Source organism: Oreochromis aureus, linkage group 17, assembly GCF_013358895.1.
Source record: "Oreochromis aureus strain Israel breed Guangdong linkage group 17, ZZ_aureus, whole genome shotgun sequence".
Taxonomy (NCBI): Eukaryota; Metazoa; Chordata; class Actinopteri; order Cichliformes; family Cichlidae; genus Oreochromis; species Oreochromis aureus.
In genome coordinates this window covers 26,171,659-26,193,767 of record NC_052958.1, presented here as the reverse complement: position 1 = coordinate 26,193,767, position 22,109 = coordinate 26,171,659, and the positions used below count along the sequence as shown (strand labels likewise).

Sequence of the window (22,109 nt, the reverse complement as noted above, 5' to 3'; positions counted from 1 at the left end):
CAAATATTTCAAATCAATCAAATCTCTGCTATAAAGCCAGACACCCAATTTTTGTTATTTTACTAGCTGTAGTTATTTTGCATATGTATTTGCATATTTGTTTTTTGTATATATTCTTTTTTAATAATAGACATAGATTCTCTTTTTTTCAATAAAGAGAATTCTCTGTATGCCTGGCAGCCCTTATTTACAGCAGTGTTTCCAACTACATATCTCTATATCAACTATTTTCTCTAGATTTACCCACTTTTATAGCCCCCACCCCCCAAAAAATACACACAGTAGCACATCATGCAATTATACCTTGCTCTCAGAATAAGGTATTCTCTCTGTACGGATCAGCAGTGAGCACTCAGACAGAGGCTGTACTGTGTGAGGTGGTAAAAAAGTGTAAGAAATTCTATGGGATCTATTATTCTCCTTCATTTAACTCATAAATATAGCGTAAACAAAGCCATTAACATTCATTTGTGTGAATCGTAACTTTGTCAAGGGAGCTACTTTGTCACATCCGCAGATGTATCGTTGTAGTTGTAGGTCTGTGAACATGGGTGTGACGGTTCAAGACAGAAGGCCTTCCTGTGCTGCTGCCTCAGCTTCAGGTCATCAAACACATGATCCACTGCCCCTGCTGTTGAGCTCTCATTATTTAATAACAGGATACAGAAATCTTGTATAAGTGCAGCAGGTTAGGGAGCGTATGAACATACACATACTAGGAGCATGTGAGCACGCTTTATACAGATTTGGAAAGTTTAACTGTTTAACATTTTTATTAAGACTACAGTTTGTAATGGAATGATTGTAAATAAAGAAACGAAACAGGGGTCAGGAAATAAGTCTGATAATGTGAATTATATATTGATAGGCTAATTAGCCAAGTGCTCATGTTGCTTATGCTAGTTAGCCATGTTCAGCAGATTAACGCCTGGAGAAAACTGTATTGTTCACTACCTTTCATTTCAGCCTTTAATGTAACTGACGAAGGAAAATCTGCTGTCTAGTGTTGGCACTGCATCTATCAGAGACTGTTTCTAACCATTTTTATACAGAGCATAAAATCTATTTTGAAGATTTTTCAGGTAAAGACTGAACAGGAACATCAGAATATTGGATTTTTTTTTTAATAAAAATCACTTTTTGATGAAGTGATGGTGATTTTAAAAACAAAATTCTCATTTACTGCCTCACAAAAAAAGCCAGGTATCAACCTAAACCACACAGAAAACAGCGAGCAGAGGAGAGAATCAAGCACAATGGTACCAAAACAGCAGTAGAGAGTTTCACAATGAGCTGAAAGAGTCTGCATAAATAACATCATACTCAGATGTCTAATAATGTGTTACATGCGCTTTGATCAGCAGCTCTGACCATGTGTCCAACTCCAGTCCTCGAGGGTCGGTGTCCTGAAACTTTGAAATGTGTCCCTGCTGCACAAATCTGAATAAAATTAGGTCATTGGTAAGACTTGACTGCAGGCCAAGGTGGCAACCCCTAACCTTGTGCAAGTAAGTTTAAATAAATTTAAGTTTTAACTTCTAAAAGTACTTTTATTGCACCATATTCATTCATTCCTGAGCTGCTGTAACATGAATCAAATGGCTGAATTGCCACCTCACAGTGGCATGCAGTCAAGTTCCATAGAGTTCTGATAATGATCTACTAATTTTATCCACGTGTGTTGCAGCACGGACACATGGAAAAGTTTCAGGACAGCCGCCTTCGAGGACTGGAGTTCGACACCTGTGATGTTGACCAAACCTATATGTTTATGGGATTGGTTCTTCAGGTTGTTTTATATGGAGCGCTGCTGTCTGAATCTGTGGTCTTGTTTCAGAACAGCTCCAAGATGGAAAGGCTCAACCAGGTTGACTCTTTGTTTGACTCAACCAAACTTCTGCATGTTATACATGTGAGACGGATGTTTACATGGTTTAAACATGTATGTTTTGCGGGCTGGTTTAAACTCGGCAGACACAAACACTGGATTAGCATTGAAAGCCTTAAAAGCACAACTGCTTCACTGCTGCTAGTTTAGAAGAACTGTTTGACTTTCCAACATGAATTACTGACTTTAAACATTTCACAGGCCGGGGAAGCCCAGAAATCCATCCCCAATTTTATACTTACTCTCTCCTTCTATTTTGTCTGGGTTTCTGCTCCACACTATCTGCCTCGTGTCCTGCCTTATCTGGAACGTTCTCCTCTCAGGGCGCTGAGACTTTTTCTGATAGAAGATGGTCATCACTGTGCCCATTTCCAGGCTGTGGAGGATGCGGGCACCTGCCTCAGACCAGTCCAGCATCCTGGAGACCATGACTGAACCAGCAGCCCCTGCAACACTACTGGGGGCCTCCTCAGCACAGCCATTGAGGCAGCCACTGAATCTGGCTGCACACATCTTCACTGCATCGCTAAAAGTAAACCTTGCTGGATTGCTAATCTGTTGTGATTTCTCGAATAGGATGCTTATCCCTCAGTCACCATCTGCAAGCATCAAGGACTAGGGGTATTCAACATGTTCAAGCCCACTGGGGTCAGGAGGAAATCTGGTTATGAACTGTGTCAGTTGGGGCAGCCAGAGTGGATAAAACTATTCCCCAATAAAGCACAATCTAAAACACATCAGTCAGCAGCTGCAGAGCTCAAACACCGAACCGTCTGAGATGTGAACTATCCTCTGGTACTCTGGAGGGGGGAGTGTATTCCTGTGTTATCCTTTCCAGATGCTTCTGGCAGCACACCAGAGAAATCCACTCGGGGTGAGTTCTCATCACCGCCAGACTCAGGTTTCCACCCTGCTAGTCCTTCAGTCCAAGACAGCGTGATGATCCGGCTTTAAATCCTGCTTGGACGCCTCGTCGCCTGCTGCTGCTGCTGCTGCAGGCGCTCGCTGCTCTCGCTGGGCCGGTAAACAAGACGTGGATCCCCTCACCGCCGGCTTTGAGAGAATCAAGTCAGGGGTGGCGACAGAGACGCTGGGTTATGTAATAACGAGCCGGGCAAATACCCGGAGGGGCGGCGGAGAGGAGGACGGGCAGCGGCGGCCGCTATGTGGCGGCTTCACGGAGACGGAGAGACGCGCGGATGGGAGAGCACGGAGCGGGCGCGACGAGACTCGGGAGCGCTCCCATCTGCCGAAGCATTCTGCTCCCCTCTCCTTCTCTGTTCCTCCTCTCCCAGCGCGCAGGATCCACTCACCCGTGGTAGAAAACCCTTCGAGACGGCTGCGAGGCTGTGCCGTTAATTTCACTAGGTCCTCCTTGCTGCTCCTTCCCCAGGATGTCGCTCTCTGTCTCTGGATCTGTGCGTATCCTCAGCTTCAACGCCAGAGGTCTTGAGAGGAAATTAGTGCTAGCAGACCGGAAAAGCTTGATCCGACTTTTTTTTTTTTTTTTGCCTGCTGTACAGTATCTGAGGGAAGATGAGGGGAGTAGAGGGAGAGTCGCAGGGACAGCCAGAGAGGGAGAGAAGCCAGAGAACAGAGCGACCTCTGCCGGCCTCCACGAGATCTGCAGGTGAAAGCGTTTTCTGCAGCGAATGCACAGTGGACTCAGCGGGGATCTGGGCATGTCAGGAGGTTAAGTGCGGTTCAAATTACAAAGGTCACTGACGTGTCAGCCAGTAGCAGTAAATCAAAGGTTTTACGCGACTGGTGAGGTCGCTAGAGGTTGTTCTTTTTGTTTGATTTGGTTTGTTTTTCTGTCGTAGCTGAAATTTAGATTTCTTGGACATTATAAATATATTCGTTTTAAACTAATACTGTTAATAAGGGGTGCATGTTTGGGAGCATTTTGCTGGGTTATCTGACCAATATGTTTGCAGTGTACAACAGACCATTCATTAAGTTTGGGCTTTAATTCTGGCGGGCGAAATTGTAGTGCCATTACCTAGCACTAATTAGCCAATATGTATGTCTGCATCTTGCTCTTATTTTATGGATGCGCTTTGCAAATTACGTGTGCTATTTAATATGCCCCCTTCTTTCCAAATATAGTAATTTATGTCCTTAAAATGAAAAGAATACTGGTTAGATTGATTTTGCCAAGTGGACCTTTTGCTATACTGGTCCACTTGATTGTCATAGTTTATTAGAATTTTATCAGGATTTTTTATTATTTTTTTTATTTGAATATTATTATTTTATTTTAAGTAATTACAGCCAGAACGGACAGGACTGGGGGATGAGAAAGAGAAAGAAGAAGGAAAGAGAGGTTGGGAGAGAATTAACAGAAGGATAGGGAAAATAGAGAAGAAGAGGTCCAAATATATGTGGACCTAACAGGATAATAAATTGACTCTCATCTTACTGCGCAATGCAAAACTTTAGTAACTTTTGCACTTTTATTATGTATAGTACTTTGCAGAAGTCTTGAGCCACCTGTCATTTATTTTTCTTAAAATAAAATATACATTCTTCTAACTTTTAAAGTGGTCCTGAGCCATAGCTCACCAGGGTTTCTGAAGGTCTTTCAAACTTTTTTTTTTCACTCGTTTTCAGTCCCGTCCATGCACATCGCCACTTTTGTTTTTTAAGTCACTTACCACTGACCTATCAGCCAATCATAAAAAGCAGTGTACCAGTGTGTTGTCTACAGGAAACAGAAAACTTAGCAAAGAAACAATTTAAAATTTTACCTTTAGACACTTTGTTACCAGCAGCCAGAGGCAAAAACACATACCGGTACTTTGTTTCCATTTCTTTACAAAAACAAATTGACAAATTGCTAAAGAAAAGACTGTTTGACAGGCATTAAGTCGTATCTTTGCACAAACAAGGTGGGTTTGAATTGCACTTCAGCCAGTGGTGTTGGGGAACATCAAAATTGATGGCATCATGAACACAAAAATAGAAAGTTTTTCATCATGACAATGATCCAAAAGCAGTGTTTTATCTATGACGCTATCAGTCATGGACTGGCCTCAGCAGAGACCAGACCTCAACATTATTGAAGCAGTGTGGGATCATCTTGGCAGAGAACAGAACAAAAGGCAGCCAACATCCAAAGAAGAGCTTGAATGTCTTGCAAGAAGCCTGGAGAACTATTCCTGAAAACTACTTATAGAGAGCAAGAGAGCTTGCCGAAGAGTAAAGGTGGTCATGCCGTACAGACTTTTAAACTATAGAACAGAACAAACTCTGTTTTTGCCTTATATACTGCATTTCCATGTTTGTACATTTCAACAAATCACCTATTTTCTATTTTCCCAGCAAAATATAAAGAAATTAGGGATGGCTCAAAAGTAGTGTCATGGAATTTTGGATAGAGGATTTGTGCCTTCTGATCCCCGTAACTAAAGGAATAACTCTACTGACACTACTGACCATTATTTATGTAGTGAAATAGACTAAAGTTCAGTAATGTGCATTAGCGGGACTCCCTGAGGCTGTAAAAGAGTGTGGACTGATCCACCGCTGAGACAGTCATGGATGATATCACTGCCTCTCTGTGTTTAATCAGCTCCATATGTCCACTGGGTGTATCTCCAGTTCCACTACCACTGGTCAGCAGGCAGCCAATCAGAATTCAAGAGAACTCTTCTCACATGTCCTGCAGCAGTAAGAAAAAGAGGCTTGGGGGGTGGGATGTAGAGAATTGCAGCCAACAGGTTTCAGATTGAAGCAGAGTAAAGAGGAATGGTGAGCATTCAGTTAATCACCTAAAGGTTAAATCTTACATCTACACTAAGAGCAGCACCATTACACTGTCTCCATCTTTACTCTGCTGCTTCTTTTCAAACTTAAAATGAATCCTGCAAAGAAACAATAAACTGCAAAAAAAAAAAAATATGTTGAAATGAATTTATTGTTATCATGGCACATTTAATACTGTTTTAGTGGCATACGTTTGGATTGTAGGTAAATGAGAAGAACACTTGGAAACAGCTGCAGTCTTTGATTACCCGTTTCTTTACCATCACTGGACAGAAACACAGATACTGTCAGAACAGCTGAAAGAAATAAGTTACAGGTGAGTCCAAGGACTTATACACAGCTTTAGAACTGTTTTTTTTCTCTGTGAATTTCACACAAGCAGCCATTTATCTTTTACTGAGTCATTCCATTGGATGATAAGGAGAGACTTTAGTTGTGAATAGGTTTTTATTACTAACATATCACCACGAAACTGGGCTTGTTTATTACTAACAAAGAATATTATTTTTTATTTACAACTTTTTTGTTACATTTTTATGTTTATCTTGAGCATACCTTTTCAAAACATAAATGCAAATATTTGATAAAAACCTAATTGTTGTGTCATTTTATTTTCATATTAGGAGCCCAGAAAAAAACACATTAGGTACAACTGTTCCATAAATCAAGCACTCAATGACAATCAATACACTTGTTGGTTTAAAAAAGAAAAAAAAGTGTTATAATATGCAGTAATATAACATGAAAGTTCAAGGATGTAAATACAACTGAAGTGGGGATTTCTCGCTCACAGAAAACAGCCTTTGTTATTGAAGATGACATTTTATTGTTAAATACAAGTTATCAGTAAGAATTTTAAAGACCCCCACCACCCATATGAAGATAACTTACTTTTTGCATTGCAAGAATTCTGGAATTTTACAATTAAATATGAAAAGTGTGTGTTTTACATATTACATATGAATCATTTTACATTAATATCATGTAGACAAAGAAAACTTGATCTATAATCTGGAGATTTTCTCTAGACTAAAGTGAAAAGACGACAGTGTCATGAACCTAAACCTGAAATGTCAATATTCCTCAGTGCCTTAAAACCGTGTCTCCATCCTGTCTAGTCTCACCTACATAAAAATGTTGATTACTGTGATAAGTGTTATGGATAAGAAACCACAAATACTTCAAACTTCCTTAGCTTATAAACTGTCAAACAAAATCATAATCTTTGACATGAACTAAAATATCAACCTGTAATTACTGCCACTTTTTCAAAAGCATGATCAAAGGGTCTGAGGTACAGATTTATTTTAAAAATCCACTAACCTGAGTCTTAGTCCCAAGTTTAGAATAATATTCATATGAAGAAAAAAAAATTTAATGCACGGGCAGCTTTCTATTTTTTTCTAGTTTCCAACCACGTCTTTCTTCAGCAGACGACCTTAACATGAACTTAATGTTATTCACCTGCAACAAGGCAGCAAAGTCTGGTTCAGAGAATATGATTATTTCTGCACTTTCATGTCTTCATTTAACAGTGCGGCTCCTGTTTTTAGATTTGTTGGACGTTTATTGTTGAAAATTTCCAAATGTAGAAAACATAACTGTAAGGATATGTCTAAAAGTCTGTCTAACCCTGATGGTCTGTCTTTGCACTAAACACCTTTATTTTAATCCTTCTTTTAAAACATTCGTTACATCTGACTAACCCAGGCGACACAACGGCTGTTATTTCCAGTATTTGGAGAGTGTCCCCACTGTAAGGGTTCATTCAGACCATGCTCTATAAATAAAAGAACTTCTGTGAGGCAATTTAGGAAACACCTGATTCTCTTTAGTTGGCTAAAAGAAAGTTGGTGTTGTTGCTGCTTCCTTTTTGGATCTCTTTGACCATGTTGTGGAGTTTCTGGGAGAGTGCCACCTAGTGGAAGAGAAAGCCACAGGCATAGGTAAAGACATTTTCACTTTAAGGCAATCTGAGAGTTAATTTCTGCATCTTAGTGAAGGACTAAGTTGGTCTGTACTGTTGCATTCAGTACAGCTTGTACTGAGACTTACTGTGTAGGAATCCGGCTTCTGCAGTCTCTTGTGCCGAGGGTGCAGAGTCTGGAGGGAGCTCTGGACCTTTGCTCTAGTTTCTGCAGCGCTGCACAAAGGCTGTGTGACCTAGAAAATGTTGGAGACACTCATAAAGGCAAAGCTCCCACACACTATAGTGGCTTGTTTGGTACTGTTTAGTACATGAAGTGTGATTTTTTTTTTTTTTTTTTTTTAAATAGTTTTTAAAGAAAGTACTTTTTTGCTGTTATATTACATACGTTTGGTGTTCTTTGTAAACTTCTTAGTCACTGATTAAAAATCTAAATAGAAAATCTTTAAGATACAAAGGTTAAAAAAAGTATGTCTTCAGTGTAATTATCCCACAATTCTTCATAAGCTGTCTGCTAATGTTTGAGAGAGCGGCCCATCCTCACCTGTCCTTTACTAAACACTTCCTGACGCAGACAGGTGACCCGAGCAGGAGTGACTGAGAGGGCGGTGTGGTTACATCCCAGGGGGTAACAGCTCAGTGGGAGTCCCGCCTCTGGAGGAGACTCCACCGCCAGACATACCACATCTAGAAATGGATGACCTGCAGAGGACAAAGGACAGAAACCAATTATAGATTTACAGGAACATATTCATACACACTTAAATAAACAGATCAGACAGTTTAAAATAAAAAAAACTTTGTTAAGAACAACAAAACAGAACATGGCACACGTCACCTTGACAAAAAACACAGAAAGGAGTAGGATCAGACTGTTATTCCACTGCAGCTTATACACTATGACTGTGTGACAGCTCTTCTGCCTGAAGGGAGGATCATATTGCCATTCACGGACCTGTCTCTGTGATCATTTATAACAAGTATTTTGTGGCGTTCCTGTTGTTGTGCCACACAGAGAAAGAAGCTCCGCTGCAGCAGGTAGTACTCAATAATTCTCACCTTCAGCATCTATTAGCCGGTAGACAGCTTTCCTCCCAGGAACAGTGCTCTTTTCTGGGTCCTCACTGACCTTCATTCTGGGTCTTCCTCTCACCTCCACCAGCTAATGAACAGAGGAACAAACAAAACCATACAGGTATTAACATGGCAGGAGAGGAGAGAGGCTAGTAAGTGTGACTTCTCATTAAATTACCTTATAAACACAGCCTAGGGAGGGTTGTTTTGTGCAAGTCACCAGATGTGTTCCAACACCAACTACACTGATCTCGTTCTCCTAAGACAATGACACATCAAGATGACATGAAAAAGTCTTGCAGGGAGTCGCTTTTACAAGTCACAAAATGTGACTTACTCTGCATGGCCACTCAATTTACCTTACTGTTGAGTTCAGCCAAGCTCTCTTCTGAGATGTTATTAGTCCCAACAATGATCAGGGAATCAAAAGCAGGAATGGAGAAGCTGCAGAGATGAAATGAACAATGAGAGAAGAATCAAAAAGCAACAACACAAAATCACACATGAGCCACAGATGTCTGGAGGAGTCAGAACACATCTCACTGTAAGTTTAAAGACAGACGGGAGGACACCTTACTCACTGCTCGCTGCAGAGCCTGAAGACACGGCGCACATCAAGGGACTGCTTGCAAAGGTCCCCGCTGTCAAGACGAACCCCCACAGGCCTGTAGCCCAGCTCACACAGTACCAGTGCCACAGCACAGAAGTTCAACAGGCCGCTACTGAAATTATATTTACACACAGAATAGATGAGATCATTGAACTGCTTTGTGTTTAGCTTTGTTTAATGGAAACAAACCTAGGGAATGGAGAAAAGAGAAGGCTTTTATGAGCTAGAAGCTTTTATGGCAAATTTTCCCCATAATTACAAATAACACTTTTACTGCTCAAGATCAAATGAATTGATACTGAATAAAATGATTCAACAGCTAAAAATCATCCTGGTCCTGCATGGACCTAAATGTGATGTCCCAAAGGTGTTCTGTTTGATTTGGATCAGATGAGTACGGAGGGCCAATCAGTGGTATCAATTCCTTCATCCTCCAGGAGCTGACTGCATACTCTCATCACATGAAACTGGGCATTGTCTTGCACCAGGAGGAACCCAGGATCCACTGTACCAGCAAAGGGACTGACAATGGTCCAAGGATTTCTTCCTGAAACCTAATGTAAGTCAGGGTGCCATTGCCTAGCCTGTACAAGTCTGTGTCCTTCCATGGATATGCCTCCCCTGACCATCAATGACCCACTACCAAACCAGTCATGTTTAATGATTTTACATAACATTCTCCACAGCTTCTCCAGACACATCAGTCACATGCGCTCAGGCTGAACCTGCTCTCAAATGTGAAAATCACAGGGCACCAGTGGTGGACCTGCCAGTTCTAATATTCTATGGAAAATGCTAATTGGGCTCCAAGGTCATCAGGCACTAGGGCCACTCTTGTGAAGTCTGTTTGTGATTGTTAGCTCAGAGACATTCATACCACTTTGTTGAAGGTCATTTCATAGGACTCTGGCATCACTCCTCCTGTTCCTTATTGCACAAAAGAGCAGATACAGGTCCTGCTGATGGGTTAAAGACCTTTTACTGCCCAGTCCACCTCTCCTAGAGCAACCGCCTGTCTCCTGGAATCTCCTCCATGCACTTGAAACTTCGCTGGAAGACCCAGCCTACCTTGTGGTAGGCTGACGTGGAGTTAGATTACCTCTGCAACATCAGTAGAGTCCAGGTATCACCTCATGCTAAAAGTAGTGACGCTGACCGTGGCCAAATGCAAAACCAATGAATAAATCAGTCAGAAAAGATGAGGGGAAAATATCAGTGGCCTCCACCTTTGTTTTGGGGCTTGTGTCATTATTTTAACTCTAATCCCAGAAATTTCAGTGACTAGATGCTTTATTCTGATTAAAAAGTGTTCCTTTAGTTTTTATAGCTTCTTAGTTTTCTGGCTTTCATTAGCCAAACTGCCAATTCGTCAGCCTTATCTCATATATGCAGTGGAAACTTTAAAAATTCAATGTAAGGCAGGAGGTACCAGCCAACACTGTAGCTGTCAATCACTGGGAGGAAGTTCTGAGGATAGGCGATGGCATAAGACAAGAAAGCAGCCAGCTCTCCCTCATGGATCTTCCCAGGCTCTGCTCCCAGAAGTTCACACACACGACTCAGCCAGCCTTTTGTTAAAGAAATGATATCGACTAGATTGTGGTCCCCGTTCACCGCCGAAAGCGTCTGTAAAGACACAAACAAGATATTTAAGAGTTTGTTAAATGCAATAGAGCATTTCAGTTACCAAATTACAACAGAAGGAGAGCCTAACGTGTGCCTCTCCTGTCAAACCAGCCCTCAGGAGACTGATACCCTCTCTACTTTTGTAATTAGGGTTCAAATGGGAGCTGAATCTTTTGAATGTGGTATTAACTCAGGTGGCTGGGGACTGTGGTGTTTATACGCCACTGGTGCACGTCGTTCATTTTTGTCAGCTCTCTCCGGTAGTTTCTGTTTTTTGGGGTTTTTTCGCCTGTCCCGTTTGGTACATCAGCAATCAGAATTATTGTCTGAGGGCCAAGAAAGATGCTCAACAGATTTATTTTTCCAAGTGGGTCATTATGGTTTTGCCATATCAGTCCACTTTATTGATCTTTATTATTACTCATTTAATTTATTTTCCACCCTCCTGGAAAGAACTGAGGAGAGCTGAGGAGTGCTGAAGCCACAGGGGGCTGCAGTGACGTGCCTGCAGGCTCTGCCAGCAGCCAGCCGCGCCAGAGCGGACTGAACCCCGGGCCCAGAGGCCTGAGGTCTGAGGGTGCCCCGCCCCCTAGAAGGGGCCCCACCGAGTCATAGGCGCCAGGCCTTGTCAAGCAGCCACCGGAAGTGAGCCAGTACATACCTGAGCGCCCAGACACCGGGAACCACCAACGCACGAGGGCATCAGGCACCGGCAGGGAGTGTGGTAAGGGGAGGTAGGCCCCCACACCTGGGGGGCCTCTTGTGTCTTTTGTTAACGTTTGTTCTATGATCTCATCAAGTTAAGAGGAAGTGCTTCCTCCCCACTGTCACCGAGAGGTCTGATTCTTGTACTCTCTCTACTATTACATCACCTTTACCTTACATAAACTCCCAGACCACTTTTTTTGGTAGACTTTGCTAGTTCTGGGTTGAGTCGTCTTTTTGCCTTCAGAACAGTCATCTTTTAATTCACTTAAATCGACTTTCCTTCCTGTTCTGATGCTCACTTTGAACTATGGCACATCATTTTGACTAAATGCATTGCTGCCATGTGATTGGCTCATAAGATATTTGCATTAATGAGTCGTGGAACATGTCACAGCTGATCTTTACAAAGATGCTGAGTGTAAAATGGAAGTCATGTTCTGGTTTGCCAGTATAAACACATAAGATGTGTAGCGCAATTATCTGAATGGTATGGTTCCATTCAGATGACATAACGACAGAGCGTGCATACTCACTTGCGGCCACACTTCCTCCAGGGAGGTAAAGGAAGTTACGTATGAGTGTGCCATGGTCCCTGCAACTGGGATTCCAAACAGGAAACCAGCCTGAACATTACTGGTAAGATCAAACCCTGAAAGATGGAATAAAGCTTAAAGTCTCTGTGTGAATGCAGAACAGAAGAAAATCATTTCCACATTTCAATTCCATTTCATTCTTTCAACACAAAACATGCTGGTTTTTGTTCATTTGATGTCATGTAGTAATGTTCTTTGGGAATTTCAGTAAATCCTGCAGACACGCTGTGTAAGACAGCACGGAAATGAAGTCCAGATCGCTACATTCCTTCAAAGGTTACAGATAGATGCTTGTATCCTCTCATTAGACAGGCGTCCTCTTCATGAGTTTTGTTGGATGGGATGCCAACATCAAAAATCACATTTCTGATTTTTGATATTGGCATTTTTAAAGAAATATAGGAAAGAAGCCTTTAAGTGACAAATCCACAAAAGTGCCAAGGATCAAAACAAAGTAATCACACAGCATTCACCTCCGATGTGTGTGTATCGGGAGGCGGTGAGTCCTCCGTCTGGACCCTGAGCCCTCCTGAGGCCCATCTCCAGCAGCTTCCTCTTGGGGCCTGCCGCCAGACGGAAACGGGCAGCATTAGTGCAGACCAGACTGACAACAGAGAAGAGACAGGACATTGAAGCAGAGGTCCATTGTATACATTTAGCTTTGCTTCAATGAAGCTACAGTATATGACATTTATATTGCATGAAGGCAACAAACAAAATATTGCAAATAAGCTTATTTATATTTCCCCAAAAGTCTGATAGACTTCTTTAGTTTCTCTTGAATCTTTTGAATATAAAATAGAATCCTTCAGTAATATATTTCCAAAGGTTCTCGGGGTGAACGGGGTAGCTTTAAAGATGGCACAACATGAGAAAATAATCGGGACGTTACTTTTCCAGGAAAAACAGAAATATGACTCTATGTATTACCTGGCATAGTTGACAAGACACAATAGACTTGTCTCCAGTAGTTGTACCACAGGCAGTGGACCAGCCACTTCCATGAGAGGCACCTGCAGATGTGATGACATGCAGCACTAGTTAGTCCCTCAGACTGTGACCTTTGAACCTCAGTTTAACCTTAAAGACTCATAGCTCACCCTGGCAAAGACCACAGTGCCTTCGGGGACGGAATGGAGCGTTACACCCGAACAGTCGAGGCATCGCAGAAACTGGAAGAAGGCAGGGTCAGTGTCCGGAGGCATGACAGAGCGCAGGAACTCCACATCTGGATCCATGAACACAAAATGTTAACACAACCCTGTAACACTCTCCTGACTCACTTCTCTATTTGTCCTCCTGTCTCACACACCCACACTCACAGGAACAGAACAAAATCCCATAGTTTCCTGTAAATCAGTGGTGCGACTGTAATGAAGGTTAGACTAAACATGTTTGTTGCGTAGCTGTGGAGGCAAGCCACACAAGCGTGGCACAGCGGTCCTGTGCAGCTGCTAAAGTTTAAAAAAGTGCATTAATTCAAGTATTGCACAGAAATCGGTGGTTGTACTTAACTGAGGATTTTGTGCTACTTTAGACCATGCTTTTGTGGTAGAGAAAATACATTTCCTGTTTTTACTGAAGTACACGTTCCAACACATGAATAGAAGAAACATCATAGGTCCACCCCTTGGAAGGCAGTGTGAAACAGAGCTCCTCTGCTGTGTACTACTGTGCAAACCTCATCTTCAAACATTAAAACAGTCCCAAATCAAAGCGAGGGCAGCACATTAACATTAGTTACTGGCATAGGGAGCAACATCTAATGCTGTCATGCTATCTGATACTGATGCTGGACTGGCATATCTGTGTATCCCAAATCAACAGTGGTCCCACTCGGACTGACCGCTGACACTCTCATACAGATAGAGCGCTAACACCTCGCCGTCAGTCTGAGGCAGATGTGCAGTGGGCTACAGATGATTTGCTTATATTCCTACATAAAAGCAAGGTTGCAGCGCCCCTGTGTGCCTTTTGCAGTTAAATCGGTCCTGGAGTAGCAAAGCTGCTACTGGTGGAACAAATAGTAACACGATTACTACGTTACAAATGGTGGCATTCTTAACGGCTTTGGGGAAACTGGACTTTACGAACTTAAAGAAGTCCAGTTGCTTCTTGGGCTTCTTTAAGTTTTTGAAGTTTACACAAGTCCAGCTACTTTCTCTTTTCAAGTTCTTAAGAAATAAGTAGTATTGCGCAACCAGTTCTGTAAGCCTACCAGAGCTCCGCGGGAGAGAAAAGTCACCGTCAGCGGATTAATAACGTGACTTTTATTATTTAATTTAGCGTTTATGTCCAGTTTGTAGTCAGTGACACTAACATGTAGTTAATTGATTTCCTCACCTTCGTCTGCGAAGCGAAAGCTGCGCAGGAACAGCAGGCAGTCGTGCACCCCGGCGAACAGCGAGAAGCCTCCGCCGAACGGATTGTCCCTGAAGAAAAGCTCGAACACGGCGTGCTCCTCGTGGCGACCGGCCCGCCAGTACGCGTACGCCATGGTGAACTGGTACAAGTCGGTGAGCAGCGGGGGAACCCGCTCCCGAATAGACCGCTCCATAACCCCGCTGCACGTGCTGCTGCTGGCGGACGGCGCTGCCATGTTCTCCCAGCCCTGATGCCGAGACCTCTGGGACTTGCAGTTCTCCCACCGACTCCTTTACCCCCTGAGGCAGAGACAGAGCGGGGCAGCTGGGAAATACAGCCACGGCTCACGTTGTTGCACCTCAGACTTTTCAGTTAGTCTCTTTGTTGGCGAACACATTTATGGTCTACTGATTCCTATTAGTGTCAGCCCGTGTCACGAGTCATGCGCTTAACCTAACGCAATTTTGGATCATGAAAACTGGATTCACTTTCAAAGAATCGCTTCCATGTGGCCACCTGCTGTGAAGGAGCGAGATCCTTCAGCACGCAATGTAAAAACTCACCATCTATGTATGTATTGCAACCACAAAATCAGTCTTTATTTATAGATAATGAGCCCCGAAAATGTAGGAATATCTTACGTATTGATTTCTCATTTGTGACTAAATTTATTCCAAAATGTCAGCAAACAGCCTCCGGTTTTAACCTTATTCAAGATTCTTTATTTGTCAGATGCATAGTTATGAACAATCTAGTAATGACTGGTCTTAGTTTTTTCTCTGCAGGCCATTATGTCAAGCTGAAATTAAATCTCGCAATGATCTAGAGCAGGGGTCTGCAACCTTTAACACCCAAAGAGCCACTTGGACCCGGTTTCCACGCAAAAGAAAACACTGGGAGCCGCAAATACTTTTTGAAATCTAAAATGAAGATAACACTGTATATAGTGTTTTTTTACCTTTGTGCTTTGTGCAAACATCTAAAGTAAGTAAGTAAAGTTTATTTATTAAGCGCTTTTCACAGACAGGCAGTCACAAAGCGCTGTACACAAATATTAAAATAAACAATACAATCGATAGACATTATACACAATGTAAAAGATCAAATGTAAATAATGTAAAGAATATAAAATACGATCAACAAAAGGCTTGTTTGAACAGAAAGGTTTAACTGCTTTTTAAAAGAATCCACAGAGCAACTAAGGTGTGTTGCTTATGTAATCCATGAAGTGCTACAGAGAAAATTACATTTTATTTATGTAATTAACACATTTTGAACTCTTAAAGAAATATAACAAAATGAAAGACACCCAGCTGAACTAAAATGATCCATGTAGCAAACAAAAACTGTTGTGAGCCGCCACCCTTTTCAGGTCAAGACTTTTGGAGCCTTGACCTGACTTTTAAAAAGTAATTGGAAAAAAAGCACTATGCTGCTAAAAAAAAAAAAAAAAAAGATATTTGCAAAATTCTGCCTAAATATCTATTTTACCTTGTTAATGTGTGTGGCGGGGCGTGGTCTGCAGTGCAGCTGAATGGGAGTCGGACGCACCTGAGCGGCACCCGCAATCGCGCCTCGCCCCCTTAAAGTCTGTGCTCTCTCTGCTGTTGTGTTGTCGGGCTGTGAGCTGAAAAGCTACAGGCGGCTGTATGCGTACAACAACCGTGTGTGAAAAGTGGTCAATAAAGAGATGCTGAAAAGCATGTCCATGGAAACATCGTCGGATCTGCCGTGATATGTTTACAATGAGACTTCTGGTCCCAAACCTCGGCGCACAGCATCTGCAAATCGAGGCTTTCATCTTTACGCAGGACTGTAAGCTGTCATCTGTGAGGCGTGAGCGGTGTTTGTTTTTAACATAGTTCACGATTGAGAACAGCTGCCGACATAACGTGGATCCGAAGATCCATAATTGGCCTATCTGGGGTTGAAAGTCTCGATAAATGCACGGCGTTTCGGCGGGTACACCGGCTTCCGCGAGTGTGACGCTTATTTTGAGCGATGAAAAAAATAATAAGATATAATTTTATTTTTATATTTCAAAGTCACAATAATCTTCCAATTTAGAACTACAAGTTAAAAAAAAAGAACTAAACACAAATAAAATGCACTTCAGCGAAATACTTCTTCTATTTTCCCAAACCACCCGGAGCTGCAAAATAAGGACTAAAGAGCCGCGGGTTGCCGACCCCTGATCTAGAGTCATGTGAAAAAGTCTTCTCGGGACTCCATGCAGTCCTATGGAAAACTTACACATCCTTAGTGCTTCCATAGGTAATTGAGAGGGCCAGTCACAGCAGGGGCTGTTTTAACAAACTCCCACAGTCTTCCCAGAAGTGAACATCACACAAATTTACTCTAAGGTCAGACTGCTCAATGCTTAGAGAAAACGGAAAAAAAAAAAACCATAAAGCCACAGGCATGTGGATTTTAAATGTTAACCATTATGACAACAGAATTTAAATTAAAAAGATAGAACAAGCATTTCTTGTTTGGAAGGTTGCCAGGAGAAAGTCTCTTCTCTCTAAAAAGAACAGGATAGTATGGCTTAGATTTGCAGAGCTGCACCTGAACAAATCACAAGACTTTTGGAACAATGTCTTAGATAAGGGCAAAGTGGAGAAGTTTAGTTGTAATACACAGCACAGTGGTGGAGGGTTAATGATTTGGGCTTGAGCAGCCACAGGACCTCAGCAGCTTGCAGCAGGAGCCTATCCCAGCTGCCACAGGGGAAGAGGCAGGGTACACCCTGAACATGTCACCTGTCAGAAAGCTAACACAGAGGGACAGACTATTCAAACTCATATTCACATGCATGGGCAATGTAGAATCATTAGTTAACCTAACCCCAGTAACTGCATGTCTTTGGACATTGGGAGGAAGCCACAGTATCCTGAGAGAACATGATGACAGATTTGTGAGGATTACTGTGAGGCAGCTGTGCTAACCACCACATCACCGTGCTGCCTGCATGATTCAAATGAGAAAAGAAGAATTTCCTTCATTATGATCCTCAGATTTTCCAAACAGTTATCTATGTGGCAGCATGGAGGAGTATGACTAATGAAACAGTGACATCTTTGTAAAAACCACCATATTACTGAGGTAAACTATACGTTAAACCAGGGGTCCCCAATCCCAGTCCACGAGGGCCGGTGTCCCTGCAGGTTTCAGATGTGTCCTTGATCCATCACAGCTGATTTAAATGGATAAATCACCTTTTCAACATGTCTTGAAGTTCTCCAGAGGCCTGGTAATGAAGTAATCATGTGATTCAGGTGTGTTGACCCAGGGTGAGATTTAAAACCTGCAGGGACACCGGCCCTCGTGGACTGGGATTGGGGACCCCTGCGTTAAACAATGCCCTCTCCATAACTACCAAATCATAAATAGGTTTGTGTGTAAGAAGCATTTTAAAATTTTAGAAATGTGACAAAAATAAACTGAAAACTAAACCTTGGAATATGTTATTAGTTTAATTCCAAAATATTTCCAAAGCACACTTCAGTTCACACTGCTTGTGATTTTACAGTGTTCAAATGAATACTCTTAGACTTTGCATTCAACATGGTGAATGAATTTGTATCAAGTTTCAACTTTTAAAAGTGAGACTACATCTGAATCTTTCTTTAAAAGGAATTGCACCTAAATTTGCAAAAACTGTAACTATAATATGATATATACAACTGTTAAAACAACCTCAGTTTTACACCACATTCTTTTGTGATACAACAACTCGGATTTCTTTTCAAGCTTCCTCTGGAGAACAACTTAATTAATAGATTTCTGAACAGAAGTATAAATAATATCCTTCCTAAAATCTGCATATCTTAGGACTGTGGGAGAAAGCAAGAGGAGGAAAGCCTGGAGGAAACCCACGCAGGCACAGGAAGACCACAACAGAGCAAACAGCCCACAGAAAAGCCCCAGCCTGGATTTGAACTAGGTACCTTCTTGCTGCCATGCAACAGTGCTAAACATTACACCGCTGTACTCTTTTGACCTTCTGGATAATTTCATCATTTCAGACCCATAAACAGAATTCAAATGTGACACCTTTAGTGGGCCACAGCCTCAAACAAGGAGACAAAAGAAGCCATTTCTTTGTTTGCAAGCCAAAAAAATGGTGGAACTATTAGTCATTAGTGATTCTCATTTACACATCCCATCACTAAGAAGATTTTAAATTCAGTCTGGAATCATTACCAAATTATCCCACTTCTCCCTGGTGTCCATTGCCCTGCTCAGCTACAGGGAAGTATCCTGCAAGCTCATTGGTCAGTGCGTGCTTCTGTCCTGCCCACACAAAGTATGTAGGCTGTCCTGACTGATCTCGCTCCTGTGTATACACAAAGAAGGGGCTGAGTTCAATTGCCAGAGCCGACCTGACCAGACCGACCCCACCTGAGACCTCTGAGCAGGGGTGGTAAACTCGCCCGCTGACAGGATGCATGTACAGCGCCTCAGGGCGGAACGGGACGGAGAGTTTCTCTGCACCGCCACAGTATGATAGCAGCTCCTGCTCGCCCTGCGGTCCAGTGGGGCTCTGCAGCAGGTGGGTGAAGACCACAGGTCGGTCATCGCAGCGCAGGAAATTCCTCTCCCTGCCGCACAGGGACAGGAAGGGGAAGTCATCCTCGTAACGACCACTATGATTCATGCGCAGACGAGTGAAGAAGAAGACTAGGAATTCCTTATCTGGTAACAAAAAAAACATAAATAAATAAAAAATGAGGGCATCAGTAATGGTCTCACAAGTGGTATTAATGCAGTTTACTTGAAAATAAAATAATTCAGCTGTATATGAACACTGCACTACAGTTTGTATACAATATTTTTTATTATAACATAAGAATGTGATATTAAATCCATAATTAAATGTCACAATTTATCATCTCAGTGTAACACAATTTAAATGTACAGTTTAACGTACAACACTACAATATAGTCAAGCTGGGCGCAATTTAAGAATCAATGTACGGTACTGTGAAATGTCACAAGTTACCTCTCATTTCTTTAGCCTGGCTCCTTGCATCCAAGAATCCAGACATTTTTATAATTAACTGAAATACCTGGTATAAGTGGTCTCAAGCACTTATTTTCTGAAGTATTTCCATATAACCATTTAACATTTGTACATGTATAACAGTAAGACAGAAGGAATAAATAACAAACAGGAGAAATATATACAATCAAAAAGTAAATATAGGCACACACTGGAGAACATGCTTGGAAGCAGTACATTATCACGTGCATCATTCTTGTGAGTGGCATGACTGGTGAGGTTTACTCAGACCATGGCTCAGATTAGTGAGGTTGGTGGCCAGGGGTGGGGTGTGGGAGAACAATCCATTATCCATTATAGGATAGAGAACAATGAGAACAGTCTAAATGTCCCAGGGAAGAAGCTGTTCATGAGTCTGGAGGTGTGGGACTTCCTGTGATCAGTAGTGGCCCCTGCGTACCAAACACCCAGGCAGTAGAAGGTCTCGATCTCCACTGAGGAGTGGTAGACCAGCAGCTGCTGTTGGGCCTTCTGCTTGAAACACTTCATGGCTACAGATGTAAGGGCTATGGGTCTGTAGTCATTGAGGCTGTCTATTCCAGTCTTTTGGAGGATGGGAATGATGGCTAAGGCAGACAGGTGGGAATGGTGGCATGAGTCAGGGAGAGGTTGAACAGCATGGTGAGGATCCCTGCCAGTTGTTTAACAACATCTCATGGGATGCCGTCAGAGCCGTCAGTTCTCCTGGGGTTCACCGCAAGGTTTGATCCACTTCAAAGAAAGTTTCATTAATGCTGGCTGACAGCAGCTAACACTGGTAAAACAGCACCGCTAACCAACAGAAAAATTCAGGACATCCTCATAAACTCATCATGTCATTGGACAGGCGTGAGCTTAAGCGATTCATTGATTTGTATCAGACTCCATTCCTAAAGTTTTGCAGCATCCTCCAGAATAAACAGATGTGGACACTCAGAATGCTGATGATTGAGCTAAACAGTGGACTGACTGCCTGCTCTTACTACAGATTAACGCTGGCCAGAGTTGTTTGTTCTACAGAAGTCACTATAGCTACGATAATACAAGTGATTTGGGAGGGGTAAGAAAACAGAATTCAGTCAAATGCAATCTACCAACATATAGTGGTGACATTTTACACGCTGTACCTTTAAGTAACAGGGGGAGAAAAAAAACAGCACCAGGCACAGGACCAGAGAGAGGGACCTGGCCTGGCACCTGATCCATCTATTGTTCACTGAAGCCTCATCAGAAACTGTCTTAATAGAAGGGTGGATGTCAAGAAGCCATTCTTAAGGACGGGAAAAAGGGATGTGACTATTACACAAGAACTAGACTGAAAAATCAGTGGCAACTGGTCGTATGGAGTGATGAACCCAAACTTTACATTTTGGGCTCAAATTGTCGGCACTATGTACCAAATGGGACGGAAGAACAGAACACTATCTTCCCTGAGCCTGGACCTCAGAATTACTGAAGCAGTGCGGGAAGAGAACAAAAGGCTGCCAAAATCCAAGAGAGGTTCCAAGCTCGTTGGAATTATACAAACTGTTTATGCCTTAAACTGTATTTCCATGTATGTTTGGATGTTTTAATAAATCGTTGCATACATTGCCCATTTTCAATTATAAAGAAATGAGGGCCCACTCAAGAGTTTTGCTGTGTACTGTAACGCTGTCATTTCTTAATGTCAACACAAATAATAAGTCTGTGCTGAATGTTTCTTGTTTACCTTTAAAGCAGGTGACAAAGTTTTTCACTTTGGTATCATCGAGGAAAAGCTGCAAGTAGAGGAATGAAAGTTAACATGCTGTTTAATGCTAAAGGGAGACTCTGGATGTTTGCTTCTTGAAGTGCTAGTTCACTTTCTTACCTGTCCTTGATGGTCGATATAGTAGAAGTATTCTCGGATGCGTGGTGTGGGGCTTTGGCCCTGGACGTACGTAGCGGTCGCTCTGGAGGCGGTTAAGCCGGCTGCCCCGCGGCGCAGAGAGGCCAGACCTCTGGCGCTGAAAGCCGCGGTCCGGAGGAACAACATAACCGAGCAGGGTAAATATGCTCCGTATTAAACACGGGAACCGAAAATGTGGTGTTTCACAAACGACAGCCTATGTGTTTCTGCTATTTGTACACCTTACACAACTCAGATTAAACCCCCAAGTGTTTACAATCGAACAAACGTTACCCGGAAGTGTTTAAGTGGTGCAATGTGGTCATTTTCTTCTGCTGCCACCTAGTGGATGATATCATGCACGCGTTTGCAGTGCAGATTTAACACGCGTACATTTCATGAGAGAAATTAGAAAAGAATAATAGAATTCGAAGTGTAATCTTTGCATATTAAATACCTGTGTTGTTATTTTCCTGGACCGTATCTAAAAATGTAATTAAACAGAAATAAGACTTTTTTTGATAAGAATCAGGTCATCTTAAAAAAAAAAAAAAAGAAAGAAATCAGATGTCTTTGACTTGTCGGTTTGCAATTTTTCTGTTGCAGTTGTGAAGTCCAACCCCATGCTCCAAGGACA

The 22,109-nt window shown here is 42.3% G+C and overlaps 3 protein-coding genes across 3 annotated transcripts in view; all 3 read right to left on the bottom strand.

Annotated features, from left to right (window-relative positions):
- LOC116332045 (1-phosphatidylinositol 4,5-bisphosphate phosphodiesterase gamma-1-like) overlaps positions 1–4,362 on the bottom strand; it is a 41,804-nt gene extending 37,442 nt beyond the window's left edge. Inside the window, exon 1 of the mRNA XM_031754902.2 lies at positions 2,131–4,362. Within this exon, the coding sequence (XP_031610762.1) occupies positions 2,131–2,401 (271 nt within the window). The 5' untranslated portion in view covers positions 2,402–4,362. The remainder of the gene's footprint in view (positions 1–2,130) is intronic.
- Positions 4,363–6,084: 1,722 nt separating this feature from the next.
- On the bottom strand, positions 6,085–15,131 carry naprt (nicotinate phosphoribosyltransferase). The gene is made up of 13 exons (XM_031754892.2): positions 14,538–15,131; positions 13,295–13,422; positions 13,125–13,207; positions 12,668–12,798; positions 12,135–12,250; positions 10,697–10,893; positions 9,239–9,379; positions 9,017–9,101; positions 8,836–8,916; positions 8,643–8,745; positions 8,128–8,285; positions 7,712–7,819; positions 6,085–7,574 (listed from the first exon to the last, which is right to left on the bottom strand). Exons 1-13 carry the CDS (start codon positions 14,791–14,793, stop codon positions 7,488–7,490), a joined length of 1,674 nt encoding a protein of 557 aa, XP_031610752.1. The 5' UTR covers positions 14,794–15,131; the 3' UTR covers positions 6,085–7,487.
- Positions 15,132–18,015: 2,884 nt separating this feature from the next.
- On the bottom strand, positions 18,016–21,792 carry c17h8orf82 (chromosome 17 C8orf82 homolog). The gene is made up of 3 exons (XM_039601112.1): positions 21,455–21,792; positions 21,314–21,362; positions 18,016–19,256 (listed from the first exon to the last, which is right to left on the bottom strand). Exons 1-3 carry the CDS (start codon positions 21,617–21,619, stop codon positions 18,769–18,771), a joined length of 702 nt encoding a protein of 233 aa, XP_039457046.1. The 5' UTR covers positions 21,620–21,792; the 3' UTR covers positions 18,016–18,768.
- Positions 21,793–22,109: the final 317 nt, after the last annotated feature.

Coding starts and splice junctions, on each gene's coding strand:
- naprt (XM_031754892.2), bottom strand. CDS start 14,793: ATGGCAGCGCCGTCCGCCAGCAGCAGCACGTGCAGCGGGGTTATGGAG. Junction 7,820..8,127: donor AAGTGTTTAGTAAAGGACAG/GTGAGGATGGGC, acceptor AACATTTTCTAG/GTCACACAGCCTTTGTGCAG. Junction 7,575..7,711: donor AGAAGCCGGATTCCTACACA/GTAAGTCTCAGT, acceptor CTCTTCCACTAG/GTGGCACTCTCCCAGAAACT.
- c17h8orf82 (XM_039601112.1), bottom strand. CDS start 21,619: ATGTTGTTCCTCCGGACCGCGGCTTTCAGCGCCAGAGGTCTGGCCTCT. Junction 21,363..21,454: donor ATATCGACCATCAAGGACAG/GTAAGAAAGTGA, acceptor CTCTACTTGCAG/CTTTTCCTCGATGATACCAA. Junction 19,257..21,313: donor CTTTGTCACCTGCTTTAAAG/GTAAACAAGAAA, acceptor TTTTGTTACCAG/ATAAGGAATTCCTAGTCTTC.